Source organism: Cuculus canorus, chromosome 24 (assembly GCF_017976375.1).
Source record: "Cuculus canorus isolate bCucCan1 chromosome 24, bCucCan1.pri, whole genome shotgun sequence".
Classification (NCBI taxonomy): domain Eukaryota; kingdom Metazoa; phylum Chordata; class Aves; order Cuculiformes; family Cuculidae; genus Cuculus; species Cuculus canorus.
Genome location: NC_071424.1, coordinates 3570130 through 3598126, shown reverse-complemented (window position 1 = coordinate 3598126; position 27997 = coordinate 3570130). Strand labels below are relative to the sequence as shown.

The 27997-nt window shown below is 44.0% G+C and overlaps 1 protein-coding gene and 1 long non-coding RNA gene across 6 annotated transcripts; one reads left to right on the top strand and one right to left on the bottom strand.

Moving 5' to 3' along the window:
* Positions 1–19: 19 nt before the first annotated feature.
* On the bottom strand, positions 20–27994 carry USP49 (ubiquitin specific peptidase 49). 5 transcript variants are annotated; one of them, XM_054087695.1, is made up of 8 exons: positions 15604–15789; positions 12403–12702; positions 9860–10002; positions 7529–8939; positions 5243–5447; positions 2718–2826; positions 1564–1769; positions 20–797 (listed from the first exon to the last, which is right to left on the bottom strand). In XM_054087695.1, exons 4-8 carry the CDS (start codon positions 8909–8911, stop codon positions 607–609), a joined length of 2094 nt encoding a protein of 697 aa, XP_053943670.1. In that variant the 5' UTR covers positions 8912–8939; positions 9860–10002; positions 12403–12702; positions 15604–15789; the 3' UTR covers positions 20–606. The 5 variants fall into 5 exon arrangements, with proteins under 5 accessions (XP_053943670.1, XP_053943668.1, XP_053943672.1 ...); XM_054087693.1 differs by lacking the exons at positions 12403–12702; positions 15604–15789 and adding an exon at positions 27951–27994; XM_054087697.1 differs by lacking the exons at positions 12403–12702; positions 15604–15789 and adding an exon at positions 25922–25941.
* LOC128854420 (uncharacterized) lies at positions 19395–20896 on the top strand. Its single transcript, XR_008453507.1, has 3 exons — positions 19395–19437; positions 20498–20557; positions 20832–20896. It is a non-coding gene; the product is annotated as an uncharacterized LOC128854420 (long non-coding RNA).
* Positions 27995–27997: the final 3 nt, after the last annotated feature.

The following is a 27997-nucleotide window of genomic DNA, read 5'->3' as shown; positions in this document are numbered from 1 at the left end:
TGCCAACCACGAGTCAGCCCTCAACTGATGGGAATAAAAGTGGTACCACCGAGAGAGCTGAGGCCTGGGGGATTATTTTCTCTAGTAGGAGAATATTAAACATTTCTCCAGCAAGAATGGCCCCTAGGGCAGTCAACTCCATCTGTCCCACAACCGTTCATAAATACCTGGGTGATTCAAGCCCTGGAAAACTGAATGGCAGTTAAAGAGAAGAGTACTATACCTGTTCCTGCTGGAGTTTTATCAGCATGACTAGGGACTGATGGCTTTTAAAGCCACCTGAACGCTTCTATTTCCTGGTTGTGCTCATTTGTTACGTGCCTTACACAATTCCTTTTGATATGAGATGAATGATACACAGCATCGAACTTTCTCATTTCCTTTTGTGAGCATATTTTAACACCAAGATGCTTCAAAACCAAAACTGACTACAATCTTACGTGTCAGAATTGTACAGCTCGATAGGCTTTTCCAGACCCTGGGCAGCAAACATCAGGATCTGATCCCCTTCCTGCAGTGAGCCTTTTTTCCTACAAAGAGGAAAGATGTGAACACCAATGGTTCTGAAAACAACGGAGACTGTTGACTGAGTTGCAGAGCTCCCCATCATGGGAATGTCAATCTTCTGTCCTTATCGCTATTTTTGGATGGCACCTGAGCTTGGAGTTGTTTTTCTGAGATTCTTGCTTTGTCCTGCACTGTTCTTTGAGTGTAAAAAAGAATGTAGGCCTGGGTTTTGCACACCTCCTCCACGCTACATACATTCAGTTTGGAGTCATTGCAGTGGACCCAAAAACCTAGGAATGAAAGTGAGAACGAGGACATTAGTAAGGGAGGCAGAACTCCTTCCAAATGCATTTTGGAACTGTTCATAGGAAACATCCACAGAGAAAAAGGGCTATGGAAGAGAAAAGGCATCTCTGCCTTTTCCCCCACAGGCTTTGGAAAAGTGTTTCTAATCTAGAAAACATTTTGATCATTTCTCTGCTGTTAAGAGAGTTTAGAAAAACCAAATTATAACTTAACCAACTGTATGTCATAGCCCAAAGACTCAATTAGGGAAATAAGAATTCCCCGGAGACAGCAAATTTGTCCCTCTTTCTCCACAAGTCAGAAGGCAGAGTCAATACTCATTCAGCTGCAGAAAGAGACTGCTGGAAATTCACAAAACCTCTACGGATGTTATTCATGAAGAGTTCCTGTCCGATTTCAAAACACTTTCTGTTTATCTCATCATTCCAAGGATACTGAGAAAAGACACCCAGCTGGAGCAGCTCCACAGAGTTACATCGCATGGGAAAATGAGGCATTCATGCTGGTAACAGCAAGCAATAAAAGGCATCCCAAAGGGCCGCAAAGCAAAGAGCAGCAATCTGGGGCTTTATGCAATAACAAGAAAAAAGAAAACATGCTACTAGCAATACATTCTGGGAAACAAACTATCGAACGTAAGGGAACTTGATTTCAAACAACTTTTGATCTCAAAGCTTTACAACGCACTACGTCTGTGGAAGAAAACATGAGTTTCTGGGAGTTGTTTCCCCCGTAACAAGGCACACGCACCTCCCTCTGTGTTGTAGCAATATGCTGTGTAGTGTCCTGAGCCAAACCCTTTCCCGTGATGCATCACCACAGCGGAGAGGTCATAGACAAAGGTCTCTTTGTCAAGAGAGGAGAGAGAGTCCCTGCAGCAGTAAGGTTCCATGTTTAATACCTGGTCAAAGAGGACATGGACCCCAATCTTCTCACGGTGATTACGTTCAGACCACCTGCAAACACAAGGGCATGAATCAAAGACTCAGGATTCTGCATCTCGACAGCGGTACAGGGCTGTGGGAAGATGCACACAGCAGTGGCCGCTGCCAAACAACTCTGAAGAGCTTTGTGTGCTGGAGTCAAGTAGGTATCATAGTGTTTTTTTCTTCTTTTTTCACCCAAACACTTACTACAGCCATCTTTTGCTTACTGCTGATTTGTTCCTCTATGCCCATTTGTTATTTGTTAGGGTATTCTTGAGATTTGCAACGGTCAAATACCTACTGTGACAGCCAAACAGCATTTAAAACACTTAGCTATATAAACACAACCCCAGACACCTCATCTGGCTGTGCTAACCATTTTAGAAACTTTTCATAACATTTTGAACTTGGTCTGCTATGTTTCATTCAACCCATAAATACACAATACTGGCATTTAACTAACAGAGGCTTCCAGTTTCAACAGATCAATCACCTTATCATAGAAGCATGGAACGGTTTGGGTTGGAAGGGAACTCAAAGCCCACCCAGTCCCACCCCCTGCCACGGGCAGGGACACCTCCCACTGGATCAGGGGCTCCAAGTCCCATCCAACCTGGCCTGGAACCCCTCCAGGGATGGGGCAGCCACCACTGCTCTGGGCAACCTGGGCCAGGGCCTCACTGGAATCAGTTCATTCATTTCACAGCCACTGCTTTGAGCTGTCTGCAAACTCGGTCAAATACTGTTCCGACTCAAAGAAATAAGTATTAGTATTTACAAAACATTGCATTGTGTTCTGAGTAGAAAACATGCTACAGACAGCAGTGGTCTGACAGGGCATCATAGCTAGTTTGGGTAAAATGCTAACACACCAGCATTTACCAGAAAGGGAGAGGTTATGGGCCCGCACTAATCGATTCTTTCCAAGCAGACAAAGGGAAGTCACTTGCCAGACAGCAGGCAGTGCGCCCCACTCACCTGAATCGTTTAAGGTGCAGCCGGAGGACCTGAGGTAGTCTGTAGATCATTAACTGCTTTTTAGCTTCACTCAGAACTAGAGGTTTAGGAGAAGACTTCCGCCGTTTGCCTACCAAAAAAAAAAACCAAAACCCCAAATCAAGGCAAAGATAGTTAAGGTGCAATTAATTTTCAGAAGGGGAAAAGAGCACATGCTGAACTTTCTTCCAGCAGCAGCAGTCAAGCTTCTATGCACTTAGGATGGACGTGCAAGTAAATGTTTATTAATTCTCCTGCAGAGCAGGAACTTCTCCAGGATCAAAGCTCACACGTTGAAAAATACTCAAGCTTTTGCACTTCTGTGACGCTCATCATCACACAATCAGTTATCACCCTCAAGCTGCTCCTGCTGATATTTTACTCTGAGAAATGTCAGAAATATTAAGAGTTATGGCCAAAGGTATCTCAGACTGTAGCAGTTTCAAGAGGTGCATTACTAGCGTATAAATAATACTATTTGACACCATATTCTGTTAAAATACTACTTATTACAGCACTACTTCAAAGTTTGTAGTAGCGAGATTCACCAGCTCAAGAACATTAATACAAGTTAGGAGAAAACACTTTCAGCAAGGTTCCAAATCTGGCAGGATTTCTGCCTGCCCGAAAATGTGAAACAACTGCCAAAACGAAACTGGAGAAAAGGAAAAAAGGTTTCTGTTCGCAGCCATTACTCTTCCCAAGACACTGAACATATGACTACACCAGGAGGAAGGCAGGTGGCTTTCAGGGCTTCCAATAAGAAATGTACCTGTTAATTATATTTCTGCACCTCACTGCATCAGTTTGGAACAGATGGGCTGCTCCTCCTCCAGCACGGCTGACAGGCACTGCCCCCAATAGTTCTGGCACCCAGACACAGTCCTTGCCCTGACTTTTTTTCAGCTGGTTCATTTCCTTAGCCATTTAACTTGGAAGTAACTGTTAAAATTCAGGCTTTCATAAAGAATCAAAGAAAATGGAGTTAAGATGAAGCTGCACTCATCCGTGTCGACACTTTGTGAACATCTTCTGTGAACCAGAATCTATCCAAATTATATTTGGCTTTGTTTCAAGAAAATCTAGTCAAGGATTACCTCTCAATGCTTTGTGAGGATGTTTGGTAACAGATCTCTACAAATACTTGTTACTTCAGACATTTAGTTGCAATGGAAGTCAAATTATTGGCATTTTCCTCCCAAGGGAATGAACATTTGACACAAATACCTGCATGAGATTTCAAATCCAGCTTATCAGAGTATCTGAGCTGCATGAAGCACGAAGCTAAAATTATTTTCAGGCATATAACGACCTTACTACAGGAAAGCAGAAGTCATCTTCTAGCTGAGCGCAGCAAAACCTGGGCATTCATGTAACAGGTCATACATTAACCTGAGACTCCCAGAATAATGTCAGTTCATTGCTTCTTGACAAAATGCCTACAGAGAGATTGAAACTCTAACCCAGCAGCAGACCTTGAGAACTCTGCGTTTGTAATTTCTAGCTGAAGGATTCAATCAAGAACAAGCACCATACGAGGTCTAACACACAAAAACCCGAGACTAACCCTATAGCTTGGGATCTAAGAGTGGGAGGGGAGAGACAGAGAGATGGTTATAGAAGATGTTCTGACCTGGCACAGTGTGACAAGGCTCAGCCCGATTGCTGCGGTCAGCAAGTGGATGTGTGTTCAAATAGAGACGTTTCCTTACCCTTGGTTGGAAAATGCCGATGGGTAAAAGTAAACAGTGAGTTCACATCAAGACACTGTACCAGCGCACAGTGCTTTGTCTGCAAAGCAGTTTTTAGCTCATAACAACACCGCTGTGTTCTTACCAAAGATCCAGTCAGTGCTCAAAGGAGCCCATTTTTTCCGTTGGTGGAAAATGGGAAAGCAAAACCCACAGAAATCCTCACTAGCCTTTCAGAAACTGATCTGCGGAACAGCATTGGCACTGGCAGCATGATATGCAGCCATGTGTCAGCTCAGAAGGGAATGTGAAGGTGATCGTAGCTGATTTTCTTACTTTGTTCAATAGAAGGTGTTACAGGCACAGTCTCAGGTTTTTTTGTAACAGACCTCACGTAGATCACTTGTTACAAAGCTTTCTTGCCATGCAGGGATGAACAAAACATAGGAGATATGATCCTTCTTTTATCTCTAATCCAAGCACTTTCTCCCCTCAAAAATTCCTCAAGTTGCCTTCTACTCCAACACAAGCAGCAAGAGCAGTTCTGAACAGGGTTGTATTAAACCCTTACCAAACTGCGGTGCTGAGTGGCAGAAACGAGAGAAAAGTCACATCAGATCCAAACTGGTGCCCAAAGGAGCAGAAGCTACTGACAGGAGGAAACAAAACAGCACGAGCAGTAAAGAACAACACAGTTTTCCTATGCATAGAGGCCACAATACATGTTTTCAGACACACAAAATATGCATCTGAAACCTCACTCAGAAAAGTAGATGGTATTTCTGGTGGCAAAGACAGCAGCAGGATCTGACTTACTGTTGCACTGGTCGCATGCATATATCCTCCCTTCCAGAGCTTCGGTCTCAGTGAATTTGGCTAACATCTCTGTCAGCATGCACTCTGTCTGGTTAACAGGGACAATCCCTTTCTCGATAGAGTGATAGCGCTCGGGGAATTCCAGGGAAAGATCCCAGAAGGGCTCAACGGTGTTGGATTTGTAGTTGCATGTTATGCAGGTTACCTGGGAAGGAAATGTGTATACACAAATGAAGTTATGAGTTTGTACACCTACAGGCATTTACATTCACATCCAAACAGCCAGGTTATGTCTAAAGGCAGTGCAGTTCCACAGGCAGAAAGACAATTTCCAAGTCAAGAGAAACGCTGCTTATTTCCAGTCTGAAAGCTGTCTTATCTCGAGCACATAATTTAAATGACTCTCTCAATTCCCATAAAAAATTGAGACAATATTCACCTTTATGGGAGTCGCTTCCTCAAATAAACTCATTACAGGTATCATACCAACTCACAGCTGGGTAGCAGCACCTTGGACCTGTTTTCTACTACAATAAGTATATGTTGGCACATCATCTTCCTTGCATGGTTTCTCTGCTTTCCTTCTCTATTTCAAAGTGTTTAATTCCTTCAATGTTTCATATGCTCACTGTATAAAAATTATCAATGAAAAGACAAATTTCAGGTGGATTTGTTTCCTTATGTTATCCCAGAGTATTATGAATAAGAACAGCAGAAAGTTTTCAATTAAACTCAGAAGCAGAAAGTGACAACATGAGGAGGTAACAGAAGCAGAAAGGTCTGGTCAGACTCTGTTAATCTTAAGAACCACCTACCAAAAATCAGCTTCCAACTTAGCAGTCTGGTAGCTTCATCCACTGAAGTCACCAGTAACTTCAAGATGGATTCGTAGCTAAGCAGGTAAGGAAGGAATTCTGTGCGTAGAGGGGTTTGAAATACAGTACATGTACACCAGAGTTATATAAGTGGAATAAATAGCTTGGCAAGTTTATTTATAGTGCATCAGAGTAACAGACAGATGGCACTGATCACAGAACCATAGAATCATAGAATGGTTTGAGTTGGAAGGGCCCTCAAAGCCCATCCAGTCCCAACCCTGCCACGGGCAGGGACACCTCCCACTGGATCAGGGGCTCCAAGCCCCATCCAACCTGGCCTTGAACCCCTCCGGGGATGGGGCAGTCACCACTGCTCTGGGCAACCTGGGCCAGGGCCTCTCCACCGTCACAAGAAAACATTTCTTCCTAAGATCTCACCTCAATCTCCCCCTCTTTCAGCTGGAAACCATTCCCCCTCATCCTGTACCTGCACTCCCTGACCAAAAGCCCCTTCTCAGCTTTCATGTAGGCCCCAGGATCTGTGAACATCCTCACGCTGTTAACAGCCCCAGCACTGAATCTAGAACATTGCCCCGAGCCACAACACACCATCAGTCAGAGCCCAGAGACACAACTCAACACAGAACACTTAGTTAAGCCCACAAGTTCACGCACCGCAGAGGTAATTCAAATGAACCAAACTTCAAGCAACTTTTCCCTGAAAAGTCAAAAGCTTTAACTTGAAAAAATACACCTTTTAATCTTTAACATGCATGTCAGTTCTTACAAGTGGTAAGCTTAGTGGAACTGGCACTGAGAAGGACGATATAAATAGTAACGAGAGCACACACACAAAATACACCTTGTGGTCTGATCCTGCAAACCCTCGAGTGTCAAGTGATGCACACATTTCATTTCTCCTGGAAAACAAATGTAGTTGTGAACTTTCAAAATGCACTGGGCTCTCAGGGTCTGCCTTGTGGGGAGCAACACACTCCAGACAAGGGAATGGCACAAAGACTGAGCACCACGATAAGCACTTCCAGCTCCTACAGACACACATGAAAGGTACCACAAGATGAATTTCAAATGCCTGCAAAAAAGCCATTGTCACAAGACAGCTTATTCTGCCCTCTCTGTCCTTCATCATATTCTTTAGAGCCACGGAAAAAAAAACCAGCAGAGACAAAACAAATTACAAAGACACTTTAAAAACAAAGTAAGTTCTTAAAACCAAGGGCTCAGAACTTCTGTACTTGTGCAGATTTCATTCTGAAGTGACAAAAGTCAACTGAATTTACAACACACATGACAAGTATCGAAAGCACTGACAACCTGCACAGCAACCCAACAGATTTCTTTCTCAGTAGACACTCCTAAGCAATTCCTCTTGTGTATCTGGTGGCTCCTCAAGAAACAGAACCTTTGCTCCCTTGTACGAATGGCTCCAATTGATTTCTGCGCATACCTGACTAAGCAACTGCCCATGAAAAATGGTGTTCACCACCTTCAGGACCTGCTTGGTGAGCTTCCTCTGTGAGAAAGGGATGAGGATCCTGTGCTTCGTTCCTTCCGACTCTAGCTCCTGCTGTACTTTATCCAACAACTCGCAGAGAAATTCCTGAGCGTCCTGCTGATCGTAACCTCGAAACGCTGGGATCAGGCTCCACACAGAGTGCAGCATGGCAAAGGGCGACACGAGCGCCCACTTGCCAGACCACATCACTCTGAAGAGGGTGTGCAATTCATGGCAGAGGGAGATGTGCTTTGAACTCGGTTCCTTGGGCTGTATGAGTTCTAAACTCCTGCTTATCGAGGAGCCACTATTTAAGCCAGCTGGCAAGCTTTGTGTGCCATATGATCCCACTTTGTCAGTCTTCCCTGACTCATTAGCAGCAGACCCATTTGCCAATTTGCCAGGCATCCTAGACTTCCCATTCACAGTTTTGGCTAAGAGTTCTTCTGTTTCACAGAGATCAAGTGTCAAAAAACATTCTCTAAATTTCTGGAGGTGACTTAGCACTTGCAGAATAGAATTCATATAACATGTGTTTCCCAGGTTCCTTAGACCCGTTACCCCAGGAGTCATCAGAGGCTTACGCCGGATGGAATAAAACTGTTTGAATCTGCTGCTCTGCATCTGCCTTGAGGTAGGGGAAGCGGTCGCTACCTCCCTGAATTTCCTTGGGATCAAGTTCTCCCTGTGCACGTGAGACAACAGCCTCGCGCTCTTCCTCGGAGGAGTGTTTGCCAGCTCCTCCAGGAGTTGCCTCTTCATCTCCTGCCGCCGCTGTCTAGCTGCCTCCTTCTTTTTCTCCAACTCCTCCATTTGTTTCTTTTCTTTTAATTTTAGCTGGCCTCTAGAGCTCTTACCAAACCACGTCCGCAGTGCCTTCGCAAGCAAGGATTGGCGCCTGTGCCAGAGAGCTGTAAGCATCTGAGATTGTCCCTGAGGGCTCTTTTGATGGCTGCACACGTCCTCTCCCAAAGCCATTGATCGCAATGTCCTCCCACTTCTTGTTGACGGATCATGTTTTTGACTTCTAATTGCTGACAGAGAACTTCTCAGCAATTTCAAATCACCCTCTGGGTTATCATTCAAGACATAATCTTCACAAAGGTAACAAAAGACGTACAGATCATTAACTTCCATTGCCAACGGGTGCCTGGTTTCTTCAAAGTGTTTAAGTGCATGCTCCTCGATGTACCTCCCGCAGGCGACGTGGGAGCACTTTAGACAAGCCCAGATAGATTCAGTTGTCTGGCAGTCCACGCAATGCCACTTCTGGGGATTCAGGATAGAGTGGTCCTGGGCGAGTCGTAGCCGCCCAACATGTTTGCATCTATCCATCTCTTACAGAAGTCTTCGCTGCTTTGACCTTAGAGGGCAGAAAAAGAAAGAAGAGGATCTTAGAGCCACTATAGACATTTAAAATGATCTCTTTTTACCAACTAGAAAGACCAATAAAAACACTCATATCGCATCTTGCCAATCCCAACTGCAGTTTCCTTCACCCGACTACATTATTTCTGCACGCAGTGTTTTTTAAAAGTGGTTTTTAGTACCAGAGAAAGATATTGGATTGACAAGGTCTACAGAATAAAACTGTCTGTCTACTAAGGAGGGTGCAGACAGCTGCCAGCATGCCTTACCCAACCGGAATGGCTCGCTTCCAAGGAGAAAAAGATTAATTCAGTCCACACACACATTTGATCTTTAGCTGCCCTCTTGAAATTGATACATGCAAAATGAATTTGGAATTGGAATGCATGTCATAAGGAACTCGACTGAGGTTACCAACTTCTCGCAGAAGCCACAAAAATATGAGATAATTGCCATAACCAGAGCATTTGCAAGTCAGGCTTTGCATTCTAGCCTCAAATTCCCTGATTTCCCTCAGCCTCCCAAATGTTTCAGGGTTTAAAAAAGAATAATCACCAGGGGAAAAAAATAATGCATAACACCACGTTATGGTAAACTAAAGGAACATGTGTGTGTGTGTGTGTGTGTGTGTGTGTGTGTGAGCACACAAACAGGAAAAGCAACTGATTTACTAAATTACCATACCGTAAATGAAGGAAAATCAAAGCAGGGACACTAGAACTGGAAGGTGCAAAAAGGTTTCTTTCCACATCCTTCATCCATGTGTTTTATAAGATACTCAGCTCTACAAAGAGCACAACTAAACACCAGTGCTGTGGTTTCTTCTGTACAGTCCCTCCAACGCTCTGATCCAAATGAAAGAGACTGTGGCGTAGAAACAGAGCCCAGACTCACTCACTCACACGCACTACTCACGGGGTCATGTTTAAACATCCTCTCCTCCGCGACGCAGCATCCCAGGCGTGGAACATCCCCATTTCAGCCAGGAGTCTTAGCGGTTCTTCGAGAATTTAATTACTACGTAAGTCTTAATTGTAAGCCAGCACAGCTTCAAAGCCCTAGAAAGAGAATATTCTTGTGATGCACATAAACAAACTACGAATGCTGGCAGGGCTGCTTGTGAGCACGATTAATCTCCTCAGTGCAAGAGCTACAGCAGAGAACACATTTATTACAGAGAACAGAATTAGCTGGAAGTCAAAGCATGAATGCACGTAGGAACCCAGATACTTCAATCACAGAATCATAGAATGGTTTGGGTTGGAAGGGACCTGAAAGCCCATCCAGTCCCACCCCCTGCCATGGGCAGGGACACCTCCCACTGGATCAGGGGCTCCAAGCCCCATCCAACCTGGCCTTGAACACCTCCAGGGAGGGGCAACCTCCTTCTCTGAGCAACCTGGGCAGGGCTTCCCCACCCTCACAGGAAAGCATTTCTTCCTAAAATCTCACCTCAATCTCCCCTCTTTCATCTGAAAACCATTCCCCATGTCCTCTCCATGCACTCCCTGATCCAGAGCCCCTCCCCAGCTTTCCTGGAGCCCCTTTCAGTACTGGAAGCTGCTCTAGGGTCTCCCCAGAGCCTCCTCTTCTATAAATCTGTTGATTGTGTGCAGCATCTTCCTCGTAAGTCTTTTGTAGTGGATGACCCAACATATGGCAGAGAAAAAAAAATCTGAGTGAAAAAATAACTGAGGAAGACCGTGCACCTCCTGCAATCAATTCAGTTTTGGCTGCTTCGATAACTCGGTGAAAGAAGGCGGGAGGAGATGGGGAATAAGGGAAAAAAAAATCTGTCCTGAATTATATTTCATTCCTAGATGATTTTTCAAACAATAAAAATGAAGTAATGAATAGTTGTCAAGTGTGAAGGGGACCAAAATAAGAACTAGAGAGGAAAGAAAAATAGGAAACCCCTGCGTTGTGCCAAAGGCAGGAAAGACTGTAATAACATATCTGTTATTATAGTCCAAGAAAGACTAATTTAACTTGCTTACGCATCCACAACTACAGCACTTCAGTGTTGTACAAAGCAGCACTAGGAGGGACAGCAATGACCTGCACAAAGTGGTTACTGACGTCACAGAGAGGGTTGGGTCTGGCATACAGAATACTTAGTTAAAAAATGCATTTTACAAGGGGCAAAGTTTAACACAACGAAGGCCACGGCACAGTTTCCCAAAGCTATAAGACAGGTATTGAACAGTTGCTTCGACTGGTATGCAGAAACCCATCTGATCAGGCTAAGGAAACATATTTTTACTGGTCCCCAAATTAAGCAGATTTACCTCAATTCCTATCTTTTTCCAGGGACACTGCTGCTAAAGACAGATTCTGTCAAAGGAAAAAAATCAAAGCTTCTCTGTTCTTTAACTCTTCCTGACTTTAGATTAAAGCACAAGTGGCGGCTTCAGAATTCACCTCCACCAAGTGATTCAGAAGTGTCTGAATAACCACTTAGGTTGTTTATTTAAAGCAGTTAAAAAATCTGCTCCACCTCTCCTTTGGGCTGCGTTCATTCACTCACAAATCCCTGGACCTGGAAAGGGACTTTTGGAAATCCTACACTAAACAAAGGACTGATTAGGTCTCCTCATTCCAAGTTGGAAACATCCTTTCCCACCTTTCTCCCTGACCTTTTCACCCCCTTCTTTCTTCTTTATTTTTCTGCTTGACAGAAAATTATGGAATAATCCTGTCTAGCCTTGGTGAGACTGAGTGGCAGAGATTCCAGCGTGAAAGAGTATAGACACTATGGTAACATTGACAGCCTTCATTTACATAAAAGAATACTAATTATGTTGTATCATCAACATCTGTGATTCTGCTCACTGCCATATGCGACAGCGTTGGGAATTTAACCCTTGAGTCCCACCAGCATATCCGAGATTTGTACCGTGCCACAAAAAAATAGGCCTTGCAAATACAATTTGCTAGAGAAGGATTAAACAGGGGCCGAGCGCATCCGCTCACCAGCTCTGTGAGGTCTCAGGACACAAAGATTTTCAAAGAGCACTGAATTTATTCTCAATTTCCAAGGAAAAACGATGCTGATACGCTGTGAGTTTCAGCTGGGTAACAGGCTACAAGGACATCAATCACACCAGATACAGTGCATTAAAGAATCATGTTTAACAATGAAGCAGGCTGTCAGTATATAAATTACAAGCCTTTTGTCAACTGCTTTTCCTGTGTGGGCCAGCAAGATTTCCTGTTTGAAAGAGGAAAGCGAATTTAACAGCGTCGGTCAGTTAACAAAGCTGCTTTGTTACACCTTGATTCAGTAATTCTCAGCACAAAAGTATCTTTGATACTCCAAGTGATATCCCCACCTGATTCTCTTTAGGTACCTACCCTTGCAAATTCAAGTCCCAATACCATATACATTCGGGTGCTCTGCAAATTAGAAATAAATGGCATTTATTTAACCCAAAGCATGTAAAGGATTTCCAACCCACTCAAATAAGACCTCCTTCTTGGCACCAGTGTGGTCCTCACATCAGAGCTGTCAAGGCAGAGCATCCGCACCGCTCACGACAATGGGCTCACGTTCCACTCGCTGGCTGCCGCGCCAGGTGCCACACACCGGCTCAAGGATTTCTTCTTCAGGTTCAAGATGCCTCCTACTGACTCACAGTTTTGTTCCCTTCCATGAAAACCGAATTAAACCTCGCTCTCTCGCGTAGTGCAGTACATGTGCTCCAGGCAGCTGGAGCGTCTGCAGGCTCAGCTTCGCCATCCCACACGCAGGCAGACTGCTAAATAAGTCACCGAAAGACACGCACATGACTAAGAACAAAATCTGTTCCTTTTTTACATAGGTAAACAAATCGCTCGCCACAACCTACCAGTGAGAATAAAAAGAATAGACCAACAGGAGGAACTACAAAGCTGTGATTAAAGGGAAACACAAAGATGAGTCAGAACCTGTAAACAGTTGCACAAGGGGGAGAAAAAACAACCTTGTGATGATTACAGGGCTGGAGCCGTTTAAGATATTGCAACGACTGAACACCAAGTTATGCGGTTGAGGTGACAGCCTAGGACAAGCCATAAGCAACAAGAGTTTAATGATGGAGAATTAACACCTCATGTTTTAAGGACATGGAAACAAACAGAACTCTTCTCCCTGCTATTACTGTACATCGGGTTTATTTCTTGGGTTTACAATTTTTTTCCATCAAGGGAGAATCATGGAATCATTAAGGCTGGAAAAGCCCTCTAAGCTCATCCAGTCCAACCATCAGCCCAGCCCCACCGTGCCTGCTAAACCACGTCACAAAGTACCACGGCCTCAAGCTTTTTGAACCCCTCCAGGGATGGAGACTCCCTCACTGCCCTGGACAGCCTCTGCCAGTGCTTAACCACTCTGTCCGTAAAGAAATTGTTCCTAATATCCAATCTAAACCTCCCCTGGTGCAACCTGAGGCTATTTCCTTTTGTCCTATCACTTGTTACTGGGCGAAGAGCCCAGCATCCACCTCGCTACAACCTCCTTTCGAGGTACTGTGGAGAGAGATAAGACATCTCATTTTAAGAAATATCTATATATTTGTCCTTTCCTACCCACTTAGATCCTTTCTGTTGCAGGTAAGAGGAGAGGGAAGGAAAAGAGGGCAGGAGGAACAACTTAATTGGTCTGTGGGGAGAAGAGGTACCAGAAGCAGTGTGGAGCTGCATTGCAAAACAACTAAAAGTGAGTTAAAACTTAAGTAAAATAATAGGGAAAAAAAAAGGAAAATAAGGGCAGTCACTTAGCCAGTTCTTTCTGGTTTGCCAGTAATGTCCTAGAGCCCATTTCAACAATTCTCACCTTGCAAATCACTAATAGTATTTAAATACTGAATAAAACTCTACTTTCTTTTCTTGCATTCTGGAAAAACTTATGGCAAGATCATATAACAGCTCCAAGAACTAAACGCAGCAGAAACAATTTGTCTCTTGACCCTAAAAGAGCGTTAAAATCAAACACATGACTTTATTATATTGCTTTGTGCCATTGTTACACATTTGGAAACTGATTAAAGACATCTGTATGGATCTGTTGCCACCAGCTACTTTCTTTTCCTAAACAAACATGCACCAAGCAAAAAGAAAAGCTAAGGGATCAGGAAAGGTGTTGGATTTTTAGCCTCGGTAATGAGATGCAGCTTTCATTTACCCAGTGATTCCAGAACGAATAAGAGTCCAAAGTACCGACACAAACTCTTTTAGCTGCAGCCTGGAAATTGCCTTTAAGGACAGGTGGGAAGCTCAGACCAAATGACCCTTTCATTCCTTCATCCCTCTCCTGGGACTGGCAGAAGTAAAACACAGCAGCATTTCACCAGGCCACTGGGAACTGGAACTGCTTGAAATAAAGCATATTTGCCTTTTTTTTTTTAACCTCATTTTGTCTTAAAACACTGTAGGAAAAAAACGTCCTTAGATATTCTTGGTTTCTGTCAAAACAGATCCTATACAAATACATTGCATTAGATCAAACAGGTTTAAAAGTCTTAGGTGTGAAAACCCAAGCACCTTCCGCTCTCTTACGGAATAAACAATTTTTTATCTGCAACTCCAGAGCAGAACATCTAGCATGCTGCAAATACTCAAAAGTGCAACTAAGGAGATATCAGAGAGACTATATATCTAAAAATGGCATACAAATACTCACAAATGTTATTCCTCCAATTATTTTAACCTACCTATTTGTGAGGAACTAATTATTCAACCAGATATCTACTGTAATCATGTAATCGGAGCTGCATGGAAGACAGTGAAAAAGATTTCCTGCTCCAGACATTCACGTTCCTCTGCTAGTGAAAGCCGTCCATGTACAGCCTCACGGCAAAATCCTGTATTGGCTTCCCAAAGCAATGACACTTTCTCAAACAGAAAAACTTGTGAAATTGATATTCCATTAGACAAAAAGGAGTAGCTGCACGAATGAATGGATGTCACCACTGCATCATCTGAGCGGGGATCTTCTGTCCTTACAAAGTGACCGCACAGTCCAGAACTACTCACTCAACTACAGCAAGCAAAACATCCAGGAAAATGTGAAAGAAGCTCTTTTTGATTCTTTCTCTAGAGAGCAACAGAATCATATATAATGGTCTATGTTGGAAGGGACCTCAAAGCTGAGCACACTCAGGCAGGGACACCTGAAAAACATTTCTTCCCATCAGCTTGCCCAGGCAGGAATGGGTTTCTCCCTTCACTCCTCTAGTTTGAACCCTGCTGGTTTTAGACTTTCAATTTGCATCTCCAAAGAGTGACAATAGCCTGAGATTTTTTCAATTATTCTGAAAGCATATTTTCTTGAAAACTGTCAGCTTTATATGCTGCAATTGCTGGATTCCCTCTATCCTGGATGACACACTATCAAGTTAGTTACAGGCAATTAACACAGCTGACAAAGGAAAAAGGAAAATACAGGAGGAAGAGTTACAGATGATTCCAGGTTTAGTGTTTCTTTGAAAAGGCAAGCAAAGCAATTAATTAAATAGCTACTCCAAATACATGAATAAACCAGAATTTAGAAGACAGACAAACACGTAAGTCTTGAGCTGTGATAGCAGAAGTCGCTGATCCCACCTCCCTCCTGGCCAGTGCACACCTTGAGCACCAACCTCCTCACCCAGCCGGAGCCTTGAAAGACAGAAACCCTGTACCTGAATCCAAAGTTGCCCAAATCCTGAAACATCCACCTTGGAAGGCAGCCGGTGTCCTACAGGAGCCATGCCATGCTCAGGACTTCAGCTGGTTTCCATTGCTGGGTAGAGGCGCTGGAGGACCCAACTGGCTCCACCACACTGTTCCAATTCCCAAGCCATAATCACAAGGGAGCTTGATGGAAATGTGACTTTCCTGCCAAGTTTCACAGCAAGTTCTGTTTTATTAACTCCTTTAAGTTAATTATAACTATGTCAATGTTAAACTGTTTCTGAGAGCACACACTGTGCTGTAAAAATTTGCTCTAGGCTCAAACCTGCAATCTCAGGAATCAGTTTTCAAAGGAATATTCAGTCATTGCAAAGAAAAAGAATAAAACAACACAAACCCAAAAAACTCAAAGCACTCAAAAGCATGAGGATTAAAAAAAATCCTGTTTCCTGCACTGGCATCCTCAGTGGGACTAAACACGACTTCTGCAGGACTCGGTTCTCTGAAGCATCTTGGGAAGCTAAAGCTGGTGGATTTTAAGAGTACAACGCAGAGCACAGACACTGCGATGGGTTGAGTGCAATTAGCTTCAAACATTTCATACTCCACAGTGAAAAGAATAAGGCTTCAGGGGGCCCCTATCCGCCCCTGACACCAATTCACCCCCAAAAACTGGTCAAACTCCCTATGAAGCTCAGACTGCACAGTTGTAGGGAGGTAACTGAAAGAGGATAAGCATTTCATTCATGTTTTACATCATCTGACAGATGGAAACGTCTCAAACCTTCAGAGATGTTAAGATGCCACTATCATAATGCATCAGCCATAAAACCTACCAAATACCAAGCAGCTACACGTAGCAGAGATACTACATATATACATACCCCAAACACACATTTACAGGTGCTATCTGTTCACAATCCAACCACAGAGCTGATCAGACAAACTGCTAAAGCTGAATTCAGTGTTCATGAAGTCCTAGGGAAAGAGTAAGGATCAAAAATCCCTCTTTCAGTTAAAACTCTGGAATTTTGAGTACTTTAGAAAAAACTTTAAATGTTTTGACTGGTTTAGATGTGACTGGCACACTTAAATCTAAAGGCTCACATAAACTGAAGTGTGAAACCCACGTATACTGATCAAAACTGAAAGGAATATGAGATAGTCACAGAATCATGGAATGGTTTGGGTCAGAAGGGACCTCAAAGCCCATCCAGTTCCACCCCTGCCATGGGCAGGGACACCTCCCACTGGATCAAGTTGCTCAAAGCCCCTTCCAACCTGGCCTTGAACCCCTCCAGGGATGGGGCAGCCACCACTGCTCTGGGCACTGGACCACAGCCTCCCCACTCTCAAAGGAAAACATTTTTTCCCAAGATCTCATCTCAATCTCCCCTCTTTCAGCTGAAAATCGCCCTCCTCTTGTCCTGTAGCTGCATTCCCTGATCAAGAGCCCCTTCCCAGATTTGAGGCAAATGTTACCAGCTTTAGGAATAGGGACTGGGGGAAATGCCTGGAACAGATAAAATAACCTTGTTCTGCCTTTTTGGAATCTCCCAGAGAGGCTTGCTGGCAAACTCTAGGAAGTCAGAAAAAATCACCAAGCGCCTTTTGCTTGGTTAGAATAAATTTATGACTGAAACAAAAGACTTCACACTGCTTGCGCCCTCCCAGAGCTATAATTCATACTTTATACAGGCCAACAAATAGTTGCAAGTGTGCATGTGTCTCTACATTCCTTCCCGATGAAGATCCTCTTAAAACAGAGACAGTTCACTATTCGCTAGGAAGGGATCCGGCAGTTTATGGCTTGAAAATAATCATGGAAAGGCAAAGAAGAGGTGAAATTCTTCAGTTCATGAAGCATTTGAGTATAGCCCTCCTTAGAAAGTCGCCATCCTGGTATTTACGTTGCCATTCCAATTCCCCAGCCACACAAGTTTCAACTTGGAAGGTTTTAAACTATTTTAAAGATGCGATATGAATATTCTTATCAACCTGAACACTGTTTCTCATCTAAGTGCAAAAGATGAATAACAGCAAGTAACTAAAGCCTCAGGTAAAGCTTCCAGCTCCCTGCAGCTTCAATTCTCCTCTTCTGACCGTAGCTTTAAGAACAGCTTTTCAATGGGCAATAAAACCAATACTATTTATTCATTTGGGTCACTGAAAAACAAAGAAAGATACACGTTCTACAGAGCCCTTAAAATGTGGGAAGTTCCTAAACAATGGCCCTGGCTGGCGAAAAGCATTATTAAAATGCTATACACTGCTTAGCTCACGGCCTTCTGGAAGTTAATGTTTCTTCATTTATTGCAACACATAAAATCCCCCCCTTCCCTTTTCTTTTCATTGGCTTCTGAGGTTTTATTTCTGGCTCGGCTTTTTGAAGTGTTAATAAGCTGGGAAACACGATACAGATACGGTGTGTAAAAAAGGCACTCACTTTCAAACAATTCACATTAAAAACATTCACATTAAAACAATTCTCAGTATTTCCTCTAGTCCTCCTGAACTGGTTTGAAGGGGAACGAGTTGATGCCGTAATCCCACCAGCCCTTACATCTGTCGAAGCCTGAAGCAACTATGGCAAACACATCCAATTTGAATTATCAGAACCAAACGCGAAATAATGTTTTGCATTAGAAGAGTCTGAAATTAGACGCTAACTGCCCAATATAAAGTTATAATTCCACTTTATGAGTTAAGCAACCAGCTTTATAGAATCCATGAATTCCCAACAGATCCTATTTCTGTAATTGTGACACCATCAGAAACAGACGTGCCACAGGCTTTTTTAAACTTTTCTACCAGTTTGCCCCCAGACATCGCTCCTGAAAAGACTGCCAGTACAGACAGCAAGGGAGCTCTAACGGATGCAAAAATCACGGACTCCAAGTCAACACCAGTTTTCACTGTTGGAAAAATCTAGTTCTTTACACCCCACATCCCAAACTGTTGCGATTCACACCAAAATTGATGTCTTTTTGCTTCCTTTCACTCCTACCACTGCCCAGTTCGCAAGTATCCAAGTTTAGTGAGCCTGCTCACACGGACAGAGTACGTGCTTACGCATTCCAGGTCAGTTGCAACAGTGAACAACGCAGTTTAAGAATAATTAACAAGGTACAAGTCAAATAAAACGAGCCACATTATATTTCAGCACAGCCTAACAAAGCAGGAATAGAGGTGATAAGCAGCCATTCCCTGCTTTCCCCTATCTTGTTATTCCTTTTAATCACGGCCTGCTACAATCCAGCCAAAAAGCTATATTTTTCAGAATGCAGAAAGCCTTTTCTTTGGATCACACTCTTTAAACAGTATTTTTCACACTCAGTGTATACCACATCTATCACCAATCATCACATCCACAATACACTCTGAACTGAGGTTCAGAGCAGTAGTTCAGTGAGTAGATATTGAAAATATTAAACCCTACACATTCAACCTTGGATAGGGAAAATCCTACGCAATTTCCACATGCTGTCACAACAACATCAACAAAATCAGACACGGCTTTAAAGCTGCATTAGCAAGGTCAGAACAGGTTACATTTCAATCTGCAGCACCTTGCTCCACTCCCCCATCATTTGCAAAAATGGATTACTTTTACACCAAAAGACATGCAGTTTTAACAAACCAAACCAAAGCCAAAGCCATAGGCAGGAGGTGAAGTTTTTCAGCTCCACCACATCGGGGAATGTTCTTGGTGCTGCTCCCACACGCCAAACTGCCGGCTGCAGCGGAGATCAATGGAACGGCCCTGGTACTCGGCAGCAGCCTCTTCCCGAATCTCTTTGTGACAGACACAAAGACGGATTAAACCAGAGAGTGAGCACTTGGTAAGTTCTGGGTACTCCTCTGCTGTTCTTCCTCTCACATTTTATTTCGTATTCATCTTGGCAAAATCTTCGACAGACGATTAACTAATCTAAACCAACATCACAGCTGATACAACACATAAACCAATCAGTCAAACGAACATGTCAGTGCCATCTACTGCAGCAATAAAGAACAAGACAACCCCAGCAGGCTGTGCCTTATTAACTTCACAGCCACAACGAAGAGGCAAATGGTATTAAATATCAGCACAGTGCTCCACAGTCCCATTTTGCTGTGATGTAAGCAAGCAGGAAAGGTGCTTTCAATATGTTTGAGGAACAGGGATCATAAGAGGAAAATAACGAAGGGTTTCAACACACTTCTCCATTTTTTTTCTTTCCTTTCACTTGCCAATCAACTACCCTTAGGTCTTTTAAAACCTTATGCAAGCAAAACAGAATAGCAGCCAGAAAACATTCCATGTGTTCTGGCTAACTGGTAAATGGAGTAATTCACAGCGACCGATTTATCCAAATGCAGCCAGGACTTCTGGCTCTTTATTTGTCCAACCAACACCACTCAGGCAACAGCCCAAGGTGCTCAGCAGTGTTTAATCATACAGCACGCACACATGCCCATAGCCCTGTACAGGAGCAAGCTTCCGCATCCTCAGGTCTGGGAGAAGCACACGATCTGACCCAGCCTTCACTTGGACCATGGAGCTCAAACAAGGTTTTCTCCGTTTCCTTGTCAACAAAGAATTGCAGAGGTTTACCTGTCCTCTTGCTCTGACAACTGATCGGCTTGGTTTGTGCTTGGAAAAAAAAAAATCCATACAGGAAACCCTCCTGCACAAAAGGAGACCCAAAGTCGCATGAACGAAACTGTGTATTTTCAGGGTAGATCTAGGAAAGGTCTAACCTGCCACTGACACATAAAGTCTGAGCCCCTAATTTCTGGTACCCAAGGAACAATTTCACTTGCTCACACATATATTTCTACCCCCCCTTTCTGATGGAATTATTCCTAATTTGCATATTATGAACTGTTCTGGCTGAAATCCTTGTCTATAAATTACAGGCATTATCGCAGGAGTAGCATCTTTGTCCTCACCGCAACACATCGGCGTAACAGAATGAGGTAGGAAACAGGAACACAACTGGCAAAATATCAGGTTGTTAATCTTCTTTAAGGACTAAAGATCAACTCGGGCCCGATTCTGTAGCATCTGCTATTTTAATAAACTATCCTACTAAGAGGTTAGAGTTCAGTACAGCAATTTGTCTTGAGATGAAACGACAACAGGACAAGGAAGGGGGGAGAGGTGAATTTGATGTCACAATCCTGTGCCTCAAAAAGCTGTCCCTAAACCTTATAATTCTATAATAAACAGAATTATCTTTCTTATTCACAGACACACACATTTTCCCTGCATCCAAATCACCAAGCTGGGCAGTCCTGCTACCGAACCACCCTGAAGAGTCCAGAAAAAGAGCAATGTGAATTTCAAAGTAGAATTTTTGTGTCTGCTTTTGAAAAACTTTTGCTGTTTTCAGCCTCTGTGACAAATATTATGTTTTCTCAAAATAAACTAACTCTTGTGAAACGGATCTTCATCCTTGCTCTCATTCAGGTGAATTAACTATTCTTAGTTAAATAGATTTGCTTCTAGTCTTAGTCTGACAACAGATTAACTCATGACTGGTAGGATTATGGACTTACCTCTGGAACTAAATCACTTTTGAATCTGAGTTATAGCTATTAGTTCTTTAAAGCTTAGCTGAACAGCTCTTAGTACCTCCTTTGTATTTTTGAAAGAATGATTAAACATCATTAAAACCAAGCTAAAGGCTCTTTCTCACAATCCAGTGAATAAACAGTTGGCTGATTTAACTTTAGAAAAAAAAAGAACAGCAGAGTTTTACACGGATCTTTTTTTCAGAATAATTAACACTATTTTAAGTCTAGATTACTCGTCTTTAAAATTAAAACTTTTTTTTAATGTTTGTGTGGTTCTCAAGCACATAAAACAAGTTTTGTTCTCCTTGGAGAGAAATAGCCATGCCAATCAACCTGCTCCTTTGTACCCGTCGTGGTGCTTCTGCTCCTGGCACACTTCTCTGCTGCAGAAGACACAACCACTCCTACGAAGACGGGCAGCGAAGCTCTCCCGTAGAGCCACCAGCTCACGACTCCTCCCTACTGAGGACACCAAGCACACATTTAAATGTGGCTTGTTTTTACATGAAATAGTCCAAATAGGACCCCCAAATCTATCATACTATCAGCAAACGCTCTCACCAGATGCCAACAAGGAATGTAGAAGCAGCCACTGAGCAGGTTATCTAAAAAGTCACCTTTCCAACATCTCCCTCCTCCTGACATTCCCTTCGGCAGCACAGGTAAGGAAAGCAAGGAGCAGTCTTTCCCCATACTTACAAATATCTCAGTCCTTCGCCAAGATCTAGAAGTCCTGTCCCTGCACTCCCTGATCAAGAGCCCCTCCCCAGTTTTCCTGCAGCCCCTTTCAGCACTGGAAGCTGCTCTAAGGTCTCCCTGCAGCCCTCTCCTTCTCCAGGCGGAACAACCCCAACTGTCTCAGCCTGTCCTCATATGGGAGGTGCTCCAGCCCTTGGATCATCTTCGTGGCCTCCTCTGGACCCCTCAGACCTCTCTCCCCACCCAGAAAACCCACAAGCTATTGTTAAACATGAAAACCCCACAGTGAACAAAAATGCATACCCTAATGACTCAAAAAATATGTTAGCTCCTCATTCAACTAAATTACACAGATCTGCAGGGTTGTTCTTGCCAGACTACATTCGCTGAAGTTTAGCGTACGAAGGAATTATTTGTCCTGATAGCAACAGTTCAATATTTATACAGATAACACTCACACTAGAAGGCAGCCACAAATCTCTATCATTTTCTTAATACACTAGGCACTTGTTATTCAGCTGAAGCACATTTAATACACAACATGATGTGGAATTCTAAACAATCTAAAATTAGCGGGTAAAGGTAGCACCAGGCAGGAGATGAACCAGGTCCAATCGCACCAAAAGACAGAAAGGATTTACTATAAAATACAGTTTTGCTGTTTGAAGAAAAAGCACATCTGTCACAAACTCACTGGAATGGAGTCAGGCTTAGAGACACTGATCCCTCCCAGGAAAGCAGGGAACAAAGCCGCAGCAGTACAGAAACACAAGCCAGCATTGACTGCCCCTCTTAGGATACTCTTTTAGTATTTCCAGCTAAAAGCTACTTATGCCTTCATCTGCACACCAATCTAGCCAGGCTGCAAAGACCCCGAGTCCGCACCGTTCTCATTTAGAGTTCAAAACCTTGAATTGTCTGCAGAAGCTTTTCAGAGCATGAGAGAGAACAGAATGTAATTCTCGGACAGTATTTCTTAATCGAATCTAAGCCGCCCACTGAAAGTGAATGGGAAAATATGGTTGCAAGGCGATGCTTCTCAATCAAGTGGACGGATTTGCCTTTCAGAGTGAATAAGGGAAGGGGGCTGTGGTCACCATTCCTTAATCAGCTCAGCTGATGTCCTATAGGAGGTCTCAAAGGAGAAACACAGCTGTGGCCCATAACTCTTGACTTGATCTTCCATGGTTTGACTGAAAAGCCTGAAAAGAACATAAATGCACTAAAGCTTTTCTCCATTAAAGCGGTTCTTTCAAACCCACCCCTGGCTTCACCCAGAGGGGAGAAAAACGTTTCTGTGTCAGTACTCTTAGTTAGAGGTTGAGTGTATAAGTTTTCGTGATACAGACAACACACTGATGTGTGCTATAATAAATCAAACGATTATTTTCTTTTAAATGGAGCGTGTTATTTAGCAATTCCAGCCTTCTGCAGGGATTCCTAGGTTTGAGTGTGCGGTTCTCGCCGTGGCTGAAGTGCATTTCAGTTAGCAAAACTACAAAACATCAAAAACGCATCTCGTGAGTCAGGATTTTTCTTTCAAAAGAGTACACTGGTCATGACTGACGTTTTAGACAAGACATTTCAGATGCACTCACGCTAACTTTGAGCTGTCAGAGCCGCAGATTCCAGATTTCTGTCTTCATTTGAAAACACAGCTAAATTACACAGCGCAGGCAGTGAAACCCCAGAAAGCAAGCATGCACGCCATCAGGAGGGATGAGTACAGGCTAAAAAATGCTTCTGCTCCTCAGAGCAGCCTTTATTTTCCTTCTGTTTTCTTAGCAAAGTTCTTACAAGGACAGACATCCCAGTGAATTACATTATAATTAGCTAATTAATGCAACTTACCTAGCAAGTCTTCTGTAAAAAATCTCAAGGTATGCCCCAACAAGTTTGTCATTTCCCGAGAGATTTCACACTGATCTTAGTAAGGCATTGGGGCTGTAACAGTTAATGTGTGCTCTCTATCACCTTGTAAGCAAAAAGCTAATTAACAACACTTAGCTCAAAGTAGCCACATTTATTTAGTTTCTACCCACCTCATATACACTAAAGGTATTGACTCACTCCCCAACACTGCAGTAAAAAGGCTTTTTTCCCCTCCAAAACCAGCAGGACGCAGTGTAACAGAGTGTGCATTTTAATTTGCATTTCCCTCCCTACCCTGTGGTAGGAGTTACGGCCAATATACAAATAAAAAGCTTTAGGCTACCTTAGAAATCATTTCTCTACAACACTGCCAAAAGGGCGGAATCTCCTCCTCCATTTTTACCTTATCTCCCCTCACTCCCACTTGAATCTTTTTTTGTTTCGGTGGCATTATAGCTGCTCCGTCGCTCTGCTGCCCATTACGCGATGAAGCCTGTGTGCTGGGGCTGTAATTCAACAGCACAAAAGTGGAGAGCGTTAGCATCCACATGCACAGCGAGGTAACGAACAGCCCCGACACTCAGATCTATAAATCAGATCTTAAAATGGTAGTGGTTCCTGTGAAGCAATTTGTTGAATTCACTTAGTCCACACCAAAGTGATGACTCGTTAAGGGTTACATGCTAACGAGGGTGGACTTCAACTCACCAACGTAATAGGAGGGGGGCATCAATTCAACAGCCCAATCATTTCTGAGGACATGTGAAGTGTTTAGATAGGAGCAATTAACAACAGGCTGCTGAGACAAGAACATATCCGAAGGTTTTGCTCCCCAAACAATAAAACCAGCCCCCAACAAAATATTCAAGGTGAAAACCACAAAGGCTGTTAAACAAAGTGAGAAGCTTCCAGTATCTCTCATCCACTGGAGAGGATTCATGCACAGAAAATAAAGGATTGGGGGAATCTTTCGGAGCATGTCCTATCACCAGGGCCACCCCATCTTTCTTTTGCCCCTTAATCTGAATTGTTGCAGTCTCAAATATCTTATCTTAGGATCTCTCTATTAATTTCTAACAAATGATTTCAAACCAAAAACCTCAGGTTTGTTTTCACTCAGAGCTGAGGTCAACTTCAGAACCCCCTTCACACTTGCCCAAAGCAAAAAACACACGCAAAAGAACTCGCATGTACCCTTGTAAGAGAGAAACTACATTTTGCAGTATTTCCCTTTGCTAGCTATTCCAAATCTATCTGCTAGCAGTTTCTAAGGGCTGAGAAAACACTAAATCTCACTTTATGAGTGCCAGCAGAAGTCCTAAGAGATTTCAGTATGAAACAGCTAAAGAAAGAAAAAAAAAAAAGGCAAATAAAACCACGATTTTAAAAGACACATTCAGTATTTGATACTACTTTTGCCACTTAGAGAAAGTGCTTCTTGTCACTCATCCTTGGGTGCTGAGACAAAACAATAACTACTTCTAAGAAGCCCAATTAACAAGTAAGTGCGTTTTAGCTTATGAAAACAACCTGCAGTGTCTACTGTGGATAGAGAGCTGTGAAAAAGCCATCACCAGTCGCAGGATTACAATTAGTTGCAAGAAATCCACTGCAGCAAGAAACCGCACTCCAGGCTTTCACACCCGACGCAGAGGCGATGCACAGAGCTAACTATGCCCTTTTCCTTTTTTCATCAGCAACATTCTGACGATTAACAGTACAACACACGAGAGAGGCTTTGCCGTTCCCTTCGAGCTTACCAATCCAAATACCACTCCAACCAAGAGCTGTTTCATTTTGCAAGCTGCAGCGCATGAGGTTTATTCACAATTTCTCCATCGTTACAGGCCTCCAACGTGTCTTGTCAACCGCAGGGCTCTGTACCACATGCAGCCTGAATCTCTGCAGGAACTGCAGTGACGGATTCTTTACTAACGATCTTTGGACATACAACAGCTAAATAAATCCCCAATTCTGACTTACTCTCTGTAACACCCTATAAACCGTTGCATATGTGACTATTGTTAAGCCCTGCTCCTGAATAAGCAAAATTCTTTGTAGCAAACAGAACTTGCACAAGACCAAGAACCATTCCAGACCTGAAAAGCTGCCAACTTCAAAACGCCCTTTTCACTTGAACTCAACTCAGATTAATAGGAAGAAAGATTAGGGCAAAAATAAACAAGTGTTTACCGTTTGCAGCCTCTTGTTTGAAAGCACACCTAGTTCAGAGACATCAAATGCTGCTCCTGTTTGGCACACAATTTTCAAATATTTGAGCCTAGAGTACGTTCAAAGCAATTAAAAACAACTGCAAATGCTTTTGTTGCTCTCTCCTCTTTGTTTTTAACATCATACCAACAGTATCTGACAATCATTAAACAACAGCAGCCCCCAAATGCAGCTGCAAAAGGCAGAGCAACACAAACAGCACTGGATCCTCTGCTGCTATGGACACAGTGCAACTTCAACCCCTTCTGTTAATCTGACACTTGTTCAATCCAAGGGCGAGTTTAATCCACAGTGCTCACACCCACAGAGAGTTTTGATATTCACAATTCCACCGATTTACTTGTTCTCAGCCTCCTCTCTCCTCATTCTCACACCCCATCCACGTGTTTCCTCTTCTCGAGCAGCAGCTCAGATCCATTCCTCTCCAACAGCCCCGTTGTTTCCCTTCCCCAACACCTTATTTTTGTTTCCAGTCCCACCTCCCTACCATCCCTTTTAATCTGCTCCCTACTTTTTGCCTTGCTTTTGCACGACAGCGATTCACATGACTTCAGGAGAAGCTCCCGCCGAAGTCAATTAGAGTTTTGCCTGGGCTGGGGAATCAGCAACGCCTTTCACACCGCTCACCGTGCGCTCCTCAGCTTCCACTGAGCATCTTCTCCAAAGCAGCACTACATGAAAGGACTAAACCTTGCAAGATTTCACATGAGACATGCTCGGTGACTTCAAGCATCTTTCCCGGATTAAAAGTGTAGCCCTGAAAAGCAGAGACACTTTTTCTCCTCCCTTATATATTTCAAAACAACCGGGTGCTTTCATCACACTTGGCAATATTCCCCCGCCGGCTGTACCTGGAGATCAGGAGCTGTTCTGACACACAGATTATGCTGTTTTCCCTACGTACAAGCGCAAGTAACATGATTAGCAAGCGCATTTCCTCAAATTCGCAGCTTTCCTAACACCGACTCCTGTTTGTAGCAGCAAGCAGTTATTCTCTTCAGTGATCCCAGCATCCACAGGAGGGGACAAAAAAAACCCCCTTCCACCCGTTCTGCTCCTAACCGTGCTGAAAACAGGATTTTAAAGCCTGCAGGGCTCCTTGAGGCAACGCCAGCGATGGAGAGACCCCAACCCAAGATGCCCTCAGTCCCTTCTAACCAACTTCTCCTCTTTACCGGGTAAAACACAAACTGCACAGCTTCTTTTTTTTTTGCTGAATAAATAGAAATTAGCAGTGATTTCCCTCATTTTCTTGCCCCCTCCCCAAACACAGCACTGGGGGAGGATTGAGGGGGTTGAGGCACCCTCACCCCCCAAATACAGCAATGAGAGAGGGGTGTCAGGGGGCTTCAGGTGCCCCCCAAACACAGCAATGAGGGAGGAGGTCGGGTGGGGTGTTGTGGCACCTCCCCACCCCCAAACACAGCACAGGGTCGGGCGGGTCGATGCCCCCTCTCCCCCAAACACAGCAATGGGGGGGGGGGGGGGGGTCAGGGGACACTGAGGCACCCCCGTCCCCCCCAGCACAACACTAAGGGGGGGGTCAGAGGGGATTGAGGTGCCCTCTCCCTCAAACACAGCACTGGGGGAGGACTGGGGGGCGTTGAGGCACCCTCACCCCCCACCCCCAACACAGCAATGAGGGGGGAGATATGGGGGGGGGAGGGTGTTGAGGTGCCCCCCCGGCTCTGTTTAACCCCCTCCTCACTAAGGACCCCAGTACCCGAAGGGGGGGACCCTGCTCTTCAACAAAGCCAAAGTTCCTCCCTCCCTCCCTCAGACAAAGGCTGCAACCACCGAGAAGGGGGGAAGATGGAGGGGGCAGGAAAGGGGGGGGGGGAGTCGGTGCCCCCCCCCAAACCGCAGTGGGAGGGAAGGGGGCACTCAGGACCACTCGTCCCCCTCCTCACATGGGGTGTCCTCCCCCCCACCCTCCGTGTTCAAGGGGGCTTCCAGCCTCTTCCCCCCCCCCACAATCCCCTTTATTTACCGCCATCACCAGCACGCGCGAGCTGTCACCCAGCGCGAGACGCCCCA

Excerpts from the sequence above, each read along its gene's own strand:
- USP49 (XM_054087693.1), bottom strand. The coding sequence starts at position 8,911 with ATGGATAGATGCAAACATGTTGGGCGGCTACGACTCGCCCAGGACCAC. Across the intron at positions 5,448-7,528 it reads ATGGGCAGTTGCTTAGTCAG|GTAACCTGCATAACATGCAA; the intron begins GTATGCGCAGAA and ends TTTCCTTCCCAG. Across the intron at positions 798-1,563 it reads TTGCTACAACACAGAGGGAG|GTTTTTGGGTCCACTGCAAT; the intron begins GTGCGTGTGCCT and ends TTTCATTCCTAG.